At 47.8% G+C, this 11389-nt stretch overlaps 1 protein-coding gene across 1 annotated transcript in view; it reads left to right on the forward strand.

Moving 5' to 3' along the window:
- The window catches only part of SDK1 (sidekick cell adhesion molecule 1), a 391189-nt gene extending 382501 nt beyond the window's left edge, over positions 1-8688 (forward strand). The window contains exon 45 of the mRNA XM_066329767.1: positions 2384-8688. Coding sequence (XP_066185864.1) covers positions 2384-2659 — 276 coding nt within the window. The 3' untranslated portion in view covers positions 2660-8688. The remainder of the gene's footprint in view (positions 1-2383) is intronic.
- The last annotated feature ends 2701 nt before the right edge of the window (positions 8689-11389 follow it).

The following is an 11389-nucleotide window of genomic DNA, read 5'->3' on the forward strand; positions in this document are numbered from 1 at the left end:
AGACTCATAAAGAGCCACCAGAAGTTGGTGGGTTGTGGGGTTTTTTTGCTCCTTATCCTTATGCCCCCTCAGCTCAGCTGTGACCCCTCTGTTCAGCAGGACTCTATTCCCTTGTGGGGTGGCTGAGTGTGTGTGAGTCAGTAAAAGTGATGGTGGGCTGGGGCAGCAGTGCCTTTGAAAGAGAGAGCAGGTCCACGGGAGCTGGAGGAGTTCACACCTCTGGGTGCTCAGGATGCAGAGACTTTTCTTCCACATCACCCCTCAGCTTCCCAGGCATTGACCTTAAAACTACCCTATGGACACACAGCATAACGTTTGGAGACTAATGCAGAGTGCAGTAACTTGTTTCCTGCTGAGTACAGGGGGAACCAGGGTTTGGGGATCTTTTGGTGAAGTTGGCTGTGTCTGCAGCTGAGGACGAGCCTGAGCTCCTGCTGCCAGGCCCTGCCATGCTGCCACATCTGCAGCCATCCATGGCACTCCTGTGCAGCAAAACAGACAGGGCAGTGCTGGCAGGATGTTCCTGGCAGCAGTGCCAACGCTCTGGAGCTGCTCTCTGCACCCACTGGCTGTGAATTGGTCCAAATCTGGGGATATTCCAGGAATGCTGCAAAAACCACCTGTTCAGGAAGGTCTTTGGAGAGAGTCGGGTGTTGGCTTCCCAAGCCTGGCAGCTGGTGCAAAGGAGTGTTTTTCTAGGAGATAGGCTTGCTGTGTTCCTTCTGGAATAATTATTAAATGCTGGTAGGGCTTTGTTGTATTAGTAATTACTTGTCAAGGCACCTGAAGCTTTTCATTCTTAAAAATCAAACACTACGTAATTCCTAAAGAGCCAAAGCCTGGGTAATAGTTGAAAGGAAGTTTTGCAAAGCTGTAAAGAGGTGCTTTGCTCACTTTTGGAAAGCCCTGGGAAAAATTTCTCAGCTCTGTCCATCACCCTCTATGCTGGAAAATGGGCATGGAATAGTATTGAAGCAGCTACCTAAGCAAAGGAGTGGGATGATGGATGCTGTGCCCTTTTCAAACGATGGTTCACAAGGCATTTGAGGATTGTTCTTCAGAGACCATTAAAAAGGAGCTTTAGAGGAGGAGAGACAAGTTTTGTGGCAGGCAGGATCAAGAAGGATGTGTGTTTGCTGGGTGGTGTCATAGATCAGAACCACACCAACCTTTTGAAACTAATTGCTGCAACGAAGGGTGAGGAGCTGCACTTACCTGTCTCTCGAGTGTCCTAGGCAGCTCCTGCTTTGATATTTAAATGCCTCTAGAATTGACAATGCAGATTATTTGGTGGGGGAGGGAAAGGAATAAAAGCTTTTGCAAGGTCTAAGCGGGGATTTTGAGGGAAGGCAGAGATTTTGAGGGAAGGCGTGAGATCTGGCAATGCCTGGGTAAATGTTTGTGCTGGGGATGGGATGGGGCTGTTACTGGTGGGAACATCCGTGGGAACAGAAGGAAAATGTGCACTGAGATTCCACGGCCGAGGCTTTGCCGTGGTCTCTGTGCTCAGCAGAGATGTACAAGCCCTCTCTGATTCCTCCAGCTGCATCCCAGCAGCAGCACTTCAGAGGAGGGGCAGATGCACAGAGCTTATCTGGTTCCATCTCAGTAGAGCTCCTGCTTGATATTGATGGGAGCTTTGAAGCTGTCCAGCCACCGTGCATAAATGTTTCAGGGGTAGGATCCGCTCTGAGCGCAGAGCTGGGTCTGACTCATCCCAAGGAAGCAGCCCCTCCTGCCTGGCAGCTCTTCTTCCCCCGATTCTGCATTCTCTTTCTTCTGTCGCCGCTGGTTGTGTACCTTGTACCACCCAATAATCAGCTGGAACATGCAAATACTGTTATTTGCCTGTAAAAAGGTCTGATTTTACTTAACTCCCTTCCAGTTATAGAACTAATTTTCAATAGTTAACACCCAGAGTCCTGTGCAGGTGGCTTGGGCTGGCCACCCAAACACTGGCCTGACTGACCAGAGTGTTGGTGTGGAAGGCATCCCTGCTGTCCTTCATGAGAAGGGAGATGCTCAGTTGGAGCTGCAGTATTTCTGATTGTGATTGAAAGCTGTTGGTTTCACTCTGACCTCTCTCCACTTCTCAGCCCAAACAGGAGCTCCTGGCTGTCCTGCACCGTTCTGCAGGGAATTAGAAGGGATTTCTCTGTCACTTGTCATCAGGGGACTCTCCCTTCAGCAGCAGAGTCTGGCTAAAGCAGAGCACAGTGCTTGTACCACACTGGGACTGCCGTCCCTCTTACCTTAACATTTCAGCTTCAGTCAGATGCTGATGCTAAACTTGCCTCTCATTTCTTTGCAAGCTCAACAGGCTAAAAGAAAATCATCGAGGCTAATGACCGACTATTTAATTCTATTTTTCCCGATGCCCCAGGTCACTGACTCAGATTACGAGGACGAGCTGCCCAAGCACTCCTTCGTGAACCATTACATGAGCGACCCCACCTACTACAACTCGTGGAAGCGGCAGCAGAAAGGGGTGAAGCAGCACCCGGCGTCCTACAGATACGAGGAGTGCACGGCCAGCGAGACAGAACCCTATTTCCAGACTGTCATCACGACACAGAGCTCAGGAGGGGTGTACACCCCGACGGGACAGCCCGCGCCCGGCTCCCGGACTCCAGTGACAGGATTCTCCTCCTTTGTCTGAGCGGGGCTGGGACACGGCGGGACAGTCGCAGGGACCGTGTGTGCGTGGCCGGGCGCTGAACTGTGGGGGACCTCTCTTATCAGGGTAGAAACGGATGGGAACACACCTGAGGCTGGGTTGTTGGTGTTTTGGTTGGGGTTTTGTTGGTTTTTTTTTTTTTTTTTAGTTTTTGTTGGGTTTTATTTTTTCTTTCTGAAGACAATCAACTCTATAAAAAACACGGAGCTGAACTATAGCCGAACCTTTGTTTAAGAAAACAAAAAGACAAAAAAGGAATTCCGAACAGTGATGATTTTAACCACTTGTGAATAGTAGGGTTTTTTTAACCGCTTTTTGTAACGCTGCTTCAGGAAGCAGCTCCCATGCCCTTCCTTCTTTCTTTCTCTCCCCTCCTCCTGTCCCACCGCTCCAAACAAGCAGGTGAATTCCCTAGATGCAATGAGTGGCTTTGTGATGTGATTTGAAGAGAAAACATAAAACCTCCCAGGATCCTTTTTCTCTACTCTTTTTTTTTTTTTTTTTCCCTCTTCTTTTTAATTTTTCTCTGTCATCAAGGTTAAGTAGTAAAACATAGAAAATGGACACATTTTTAGGTGAAAGGCAGACACCTCCTCTCTCCTCCTCGCTGCTCCACACATTAGGAGCACTGGCTGATCAATGTAGGCTCAGATGTGTCACTGTGTCTGCTCTAAGCTCACTACTGGTGTATTTATATTGAATTATTGACCTCCTTTTCTTTCTTCAAATGGGACCTGCTGCATTCTTTAGATATTCCAACTCCAGGGCCTTTGGAAGAGGAGATGGCTCAAAAGAGCACTGTAGGCAGTGGTGGTGAAGTAGGTGGGAAGAATTCAGATGTAAGGTCAGTTTATTTTTGGTGTGGCTCTAATCCTCCTTGTGGACTGTGTGTACCATTTGAATCAGTCATTTTTTAAAAGTCAAAGGACACAACCCAGCAAGCCAGAGAAATTTTTCAATTAAAATTGCAGTGACAACCTAGAGAGTTTACTAATTGATGAGGGTTTTGATAATCAGAGTTACCATGCCCTGCCAACAGAAGTTGAGCATCCTTTCTCATCCAGACTCTGCAGTTCTGTTTACTGGTCTGTAAAAAAGTACACAGTGGCAGGGTTTGTTTGATTTTTTTTTTACTACAAAGACACACGACACAGACTGGGTGAGTTTTGGTGTCCACAGGTGCCTTTTATTGATTCTGCAGCTTCATATCTGGGAGAAGCAAAAAAGTGTCTCCAAATAAAGCTAACCAGGTATTTCAGGCATTGGGGTCATGAATTACCTTTACCTGTGCACGTTTACAGCCTGCTCTGTGCACTTGAATCTACAGCCTTTGGAAAGAAAAGAGGAGATTTTTAGTTTATTTTCCATCCTTTTGTACAGCTCACTTTCTGTTTTCTTTTCTCTCCTTTCCCTGAGTCTGTCATGTTTAGTAGCAAGTTGTTTATTCACAAGGAAGCTTGTTAGGCATTGAAAGAATCCAAGTCCAGCCCTTGGATGTAGCAACAGTCCTGGGTCACCAGACTTTTTATCATGAGAGTTTGAAAGGTGATTTTGGAAGTAGGAGAGTCCTTGCCAGGCCAGGATCTGGCATTTCCTTCCGGGTGGTTAAGCCAGGAAAATTGGTGCTTGCTAATGTCCTGTCCAGGCTCATGGGCATTGTTACCATAGAAAATTGTCCCTGTCCTCTCAAGGGATGTGGGACATCCGTGGCAGGGGGAGGTGGTGTCTTCAGAGCAGGTTGTTGAAGCCAGGCTGCCCAGGAGCCTGGTTGGGAGCATCCTGGTGGCACCTCAGCAGAACAGCTGAGGTCCAAGGGCCAGCTCAGCCTTGCTGTCACCTTTCAGTGCCTCTTGGGCAGGGCAAAGGATCTCAGAACTGCTTTTACTCTTGGGCACTGCCTCCGAGCACTGCTGCTCTTGGTGCACGCAGACTCTGCATAGCTTTGGCACTGGATTGCTGCTCCTCTCCAAAGGTCCCCGGAAGAAAAAGTTCAAAACCAAAAACTCCAGTGGGTGTGTTTAAGGGCTTTTGAGTTTGGGATAATGATCCGCAGCTCATTAGATGGCAAGGGACTTGCAAAGACACGGCTGAGCCAAAAGCCTGTGAGTCATCCTCCTCTCTGCACCTGGGTAGGATGTGTGTGGGATGGAGATGGGGCTCCAAAGAGGATGACTTGGAGAGTGCTGTGAAGAGGAATGCAAAGCAAACAAAAAACCCACTGCCTTCTGTGCACTTTGACTGTTCTCTTAAGCCATATGGACTTTGCTTTAATTACTGAACTGCCAAAATTTGTTTCCAGTCTGCGTTTTTTGTTTCTTAGACAAAATTATCTACGTGACTTTCTGATTTGTTTTCCTTTTCCTTTGTCATTTCCTGCATCTGATTACGTATTCTAAACACATTGTTTTTATACATTTGATGCAGCAGTGCAATTGCTCTTGGAATTTTCCTGGCGCTTGTCCAACAGGTGTAAGAGGTAGTGCTGCAGGAGGAGCCCTTCAAGGACCACTGAGGACTTTAGGGATGTAAATCAGTAGGAAGTAGATGGAACACTGAAGACTTCACTCCAAAGGAAAGCATAATGTAACTCCACATCTCCTGAATATTGCCAGGTCTCAGTTGTTGTATGGTGCAGTTACTCCCTGGGGCTGATCTTTGATATCACATTGAGAAAAAACAACCCAAGAAAGCCATGGGGAGTAAAGGGAACGTGGCCACTGCTCTACTGAAGGACCACACGGGGAACAGCACGGTCTGTACAAAGCGAGGAGAAGAGATTGTTCCTTTTTTCTCAGAACCAGCTGCAACTAAAAAGCCTGAGCTTGCTGAGGACCCGCTGAGTTGGCTGTGTGGCTCTTTTCTTCTGACTGCTGTCAAAATAGCAGGTTAGGTGTGATTCCTTTAGGACCTGTAGATCCCAACAAAGGTATTTCTGTTCCATTCTCACCCCCACTGTTGTCACTCTTGGTTCTGTTGTGTTCAGGAGTTGGCTTTTGTGACACGTGGGTTTATTTTCCATAGGCAGTTGCAGAGTGAGGGGCATTGCCCTGCTCACCCTCAGCTGAGCACAGGACGTGTTTTCTGCTGTGCAGGATCCTGTGTCACTCGTGTGTGATGCCTCCACCTTCTTGCTCACACACTCAACTTGTAAAATATGGTTAATAGGTAGGTTTTATTTACTTCACATATCAGGGAAATTGTTTTATCTGGAAGGAAATACTCCATCAGTTAGGAAGAAAGTTCTATTTCATTGCTGCAATCTTTGGGAATTGCAGCCTTGAAATACAACTTTTAAACATTAGTTGTCACGTTACAGTAACTTCATCCATTGAATTCGCTTCCATTTCCATCTTCCTGTATAGAATAGTCTTGAAAAATGAGGGTTTATGTTTAAAATGCCTTCTTAGGATATTTTATTTTTATTTATTTATTTCCCTTCCCCTGTTTCTCAGGTCTCTTGGTGACTGTTACTGAAAAATAAAAGCAGCATCATGAAATGACCAAGGGAGACATTTTAGGGAATGGTTTAACAGGAGCTTGTTTTTCATGCAATAGCCATAACAATATCCAGTCTCCTGCAGGTAAAAAGTGCCCAAGTCTTTACCTCCTGCCAGGGCTGAGATGACACCAGTCACCACTGTTAGTAATGCTCCCAACCCCAAACCCCGGGTTGTCCCTGTCACAAACCACATGGAAAAGTGCACACATGTAAGGAGCTGTGCTGTTCCAGCCCACTCTGAGTAGAGCATTTTATCCTCCCCAAAATCCGTGTCACATGTGGCATGTCCCCACCACGGCCACTCCCACACCTTTGGGTTGAGTGTTTTCCATTCCTACCTTTCAATGCTCTGATGTTTGGGCAGGGCCAGCGCTGTGCAGGTGCAAATGGCAGTGGTGACAAGGGACGGGAGAGGGCACTCCTTTGCTGTTTATCAGTGACACTCTCTCATTCCCCACCACAGGAGTCACTCGTGTGGCATGCCTTCATGGGGAGGGCAGGGAGAGGTGACAGCAAAGGCTTTCGTCACCATTTACTACTAAAGGAATCACACTTTGGCCACAATCCCACTTTTGGGAGCAGTTGGCATGACTGGAGAGAAGAAAATAATACACAGAAAAAAAACTAAACCATTACTCAAAATTATTTCTTTTCCCTCTTCATTTTGAGTGTTAAAACTGGGGATGTTTTGCAGATGGGCCAAGATCTCTTTTTTTTTTCCTTATACCAAGGTCTCTGCCAGAAGCTGCTGTAGCAATTGTTTGGACTAAGTATCTTGACATGGGGATGCATTTATCATCCTTGCCATTGCTTCCCTGAAGAAATCCATTGGGTCATCCAAAGATTATCTAATCTGCTTTCCAAAAAGGGAGGAGAGAGAGATCTTTATACGTACAGAGCACTGGTGTCTTCTCCCACACATTGCTTTCAGATAGACAGGGCAACGTGTTGGAGAAAAATCCTTTTAGAAAAGGAGTTTATCAGAAACTTTCAAAGAAAGCAAACAACCACAGAAGAAAGATAACCTCTGGCACAGGCGTGAGAAATCTTGAACTCCAGAAGCCTGTGATGTGTAAGAGTGACCAGGACGCCAAGAGCTCTTGTTTTTACTGATCTCCTGTGCCAGCAGCAGCCAGGAGGACACACGCAGTGAGGGGTGGTGTTTGGAAAGGAAGAACCACAGAGCTGCTGGGACATGGGCAGGTTGTACTGCAGACAGCTCCACTCAGCCTGGAGTTCCTGCTACTTCAGTCACATTCCTTAGATGGCTTTTATAGCTTGTTGCCAGCACATGTGAAATCTACACATTATCAAGGGTGTTCCTAGAAGCTACGAGATTACCAGAGGTGGGGAAAGGTTTGTTGGTGAGGTGTTCAGACAAAGCCACGTGTGACAGTGTGGTTCTACAAAACCCATTGAAACCTCCTTATGGAAACCAACCTTGAATTAGGAGTGTGTTCACCCCAAGACTGAACATGATGGGCCTGAAATGTCTACACCTGAGAAGTCATAGAATCCCAGGATGGTTTGGGTTGGAAGAGATCTTAAAGATCACCTTGTTTGAGCCCCCCTGCCATGGGCAGGGACACCTTCCACTAGACCAGGTTGCTCCTAGCCCTGTCCAGCCTGGCCTTGGACACTTCCAGTCCTTTCTGTTCTTTGTATTTCTGTACTCCTTTTGTCCTCCCCCTGGCTTCCCTGAAAAAGAAAGCTACCTTGCACTTTGTGCAGGTGTAGAGTTTGCCTCCCCCGACAGCAGAGAGCCACAACAGATAAGCACATACCTGACACTTGGGACAGGTGAGATTTGTTTGAACTAGGAGTGAAGTACCATTAGCACTTGAGATTCAGGCTCTGACTCAGAATTTTATCTTCTCAAAGCTGCCACGTGCCCACTTTAAATGGCCTTGGGGCCTCAAGACTTGACAGGAAATTCATTATTTCAATGCTGTTTGATCACTGTGCACTTTCTTGAGGCTTGAATCACTGGATACAGAGACAGGAATGGGGTTACAGAGCTTTATATCAAGGTGTTTTCCCATTTGTGTCCAATTCACTAGATCTGGGAATTTCTGCTACCACCAAATGGTGGCATTCTGCAGGTGGGAAGTGCCACCAGGGCTCCCTTTGATGTCATTACACCCCTGGGCCATGATGGGGCTTATCACAGTGCAGTGGGAGCTCTCAGGTAGCAGAAAGGTGCGAGAACCCCATATTCCAGTGAGTTTGTAGCTGGTCACTTTGCCTCTCTTGGGCTGGAGTCCATCCCCTGGTTTGGTGTCTGCTGTCAGCTTAGGGGTAGGACCACCTCACACAGCAGTGTCTGAGCTCCCTTCGGTGTACTCTGGTTACCGGATCATTGCTTTTAATTCAGTGTCTCCTTGGAGAGTTGCCCTGGAATTTTGTTCCACGACCTCTTGTTAGCCTCACCTTCACCACTCCACTATTTTATATGAGAAAGTTACTTCTTCTTTTGCAAACTTGCTTCTGATTAAAAGAATCCTTTTGGAAACATCTGTGTCTTTGGTACATTTGTTCTGTAGAAGGGGAAAAAAGTATTTTTCCAAACTTTTCTGTTGCTGAAGAAGTTTCTGGGTGCCTTGCCAGCATGCTCAGGAGTTAACAGCTCAGGACACTGAGAATGTAACACGGACTGAAATTCCCCACTGTTTGCTCTGGACTGTAAAATCTTACAACCCCTGCTGCTTCTCAGCTAAGCTCAAATAGTTTCCACACAAAATTTGATCAGTCTTAAATATTTTATTACTTTGCAGCAATAAACTTCCTCAGATCCTTGGTATGGGAGAGTCAAAACCCACTCAGAAACAGAAACCCATGGGGCCAACATTTATGCCTTTGTCCCCTCCCCAGCAGTGTTGTAGCAGTTGTTAATCAGTTCCCACAAACGTGCAGATGTTGGGGAGGCAGGACCAGATCCCAGCTGGGGGAAATCAGGGCAGCTCTGTTGTGCCAGGGTGTTGGTTATGCTTTTCACCCACTGAGCATCTGGCCTAGAGAAGTAAACTAAACAGTCAGGTCAGCTACAGCCCTGGTGGGAGAAATGAGGGCAAGAAATCAATGTTTTCCAAGTGGGAGAAGGGAAGAAAAAAAATAGTCTAACTGTGAAGGAAAGAACTTATATTCTCCTTCTCCTGAAAAGGATATTATAAATAATGCAGTGTTGTATAAATACAGGCAGCCCTTTGCAGCTGGGAGCTTGTAATAACCCAGAGGTATCACTGTACCCATTCTGAAGATGAAAATCCTCCCACCACGGCATTTCGTGAATGAGACATTATCCTGCAAAATCGCCATAAGGTGCAGAAGTGGTTTTTTGAGGCCATTTGGCTCCAAAGTGTATCATCCTCCAGCTTCCAGCCCTTACTCTTCTCGGGATGTGTCTCCCCCACACGTTTTTGTGGCAAGGATTGGAGCACGGACATAAACATGGGAGTGGATGGGAAATCTGCCACGGTATTCCTAGCCTAAACAATACCAGAGAAAACAGATTGGCTTCCCGCCCTGCCCTGAACAGCACAAGCACTGGCTTGACTGAATCAAGTAATCTGGGCTTTCATTACTGATCCTTTTCCTGCTATTTGTCTCTTTTGTTCCTCTTTTTCCTGAGAGAAATAAAGGTCCAAGAAATCCTGTTTAGTGGTTGTTTTAGATAAATTAGAAAATGTTAAACCTGTTATTTAGAAAAGATGTAAGAATATTTGTATCCTAGTTCTACCCCAACGCCTTATATTCCCGGTTTGTAAATTCCATAGTTTTGTAATTTAAATAGCATACCCCTATCCCCTAAACCCTCCATGTTCTCTTGTTAAGTCAAGCCCCTGTTGTTCCTGCCTGTCTGTGAAGGCGCTTACTTCGCCTCATTCCAGCCTGTTCGTTACATTGTTTCAACCTCACCTTCACAACTCCTCGCCTGCCTGTCCACTCACCAACACCGCCCTGTATGGAAATCACTCAGGCTCCCAGCATACTTCACTAAAGAGGAAGGGGGATTCGGATCGACAAAGTCCTAGAACAACGAGCCGAAGCAACACCTGGACACCGGACCAATGCCATCCGGTAGGGAAAGTATTTGGCTAACTGTGACTAATTCTCGCTATCTTGCCATAGTTTGAAAGATACTGGACCAGAGTGACACCCCTGGACTTTTCGAGCCAAAAGCAGGACCTTGGGAGTTTCCCGTGAGGCTGGATCCCCGCCTCTGCAGCCCGAGCGGCAGCAGGAGCGACCTCCTCCTCCGTGGTGACTCATCGGCTAGGGAGCGGCGGTGGCGCAGGCGACCCACGAGCATCCCATTTAAAAGCTGAATTTTAATAAAGGCATTTAAAGGGAGCTGGTCTCCTGGCCCAATTTTTATCAGCTGGGGACTCGCCCGGGAGTAGCCACGCCCAGAAGAGGACACCAGGACGGGAAGGCCACCCGACCTCGGACCTCCGGGACCGCTGGCCAACCGGACCCAGAAGGCGGCGCACCCTAGCAGCGTGGGACACCTCGGAGGAGCACTGGTAAAATCCTCCGGTGGCGGGAAGCGGAGGCGAACGAGTGTGGTGTGAATGAGAGGGGGGCCGGCAGCTCGGACCCCCCAAGCGAGTGTGGACCCCTGATTGTACCGCGTTTCCGGACTCCCGCGAGGGGGCCGGCCGGGAAAAGGGGGAAGCGAGTGGCCACTGTGTGACTGAGGCGCCTCCAGGGGCATTAGGGGGCCCCCCTCCGAACGGGCGGAGGGAAAAGGATTAGGTGGGAGTGGCCCGTCGTGTGAGAGAATAGGCCATCCCGAGTGTGCAGGGAGGCCGAGTGTGAGTGGAAGCACACACCACGCCGCGGATAGGGGGAGAGTAAACCCGGTCCAGTAGCCGGTGAGTGGGACCTAGGACTGGTAGCCTCCTTTCCGGGTTGTGGGAGAGTCTGGTGCAGAAGAGTAAATCCAGCCTGGTGCATTGCGCAGAGCAAGAGATTCTAGGTTGGTAGTCTGCACACGGGAATACAGAAGAGTAAGATCCAGTGAGTACAGGGACCCCTGCATTGCACGTGGCAGGGTAGTACAACAGGCTGGTAGTCTGTATTTCCTTGAGTGGAGAGTGCAGAAGAGTAAGATCCAGTCTGGTACAGAGACTCTGGCATAGCACGTGGCTAGATAGTATTTGGACTGGTAGTCTGCACTCTAGGGGGGCCTCAATAGGCGAGGGGCCTGAACA

The sequence above is a fragment of the Sylvia atricapilla genome, chromosome 15 (assembly GCF_009819655.1).
Source record: "Sylvia atricapilla isolate bSylAtr1 chromosome 15, bSylAtr1.pri, whole genome shotgun sequence".
Taxonomy (NCBI): domain Eukaryota; kingdom Metazoa; phylum Chordata; class Aves; order Passeriformes; family Sylviidae; genus Sylvia; species Sylvia atricapilla.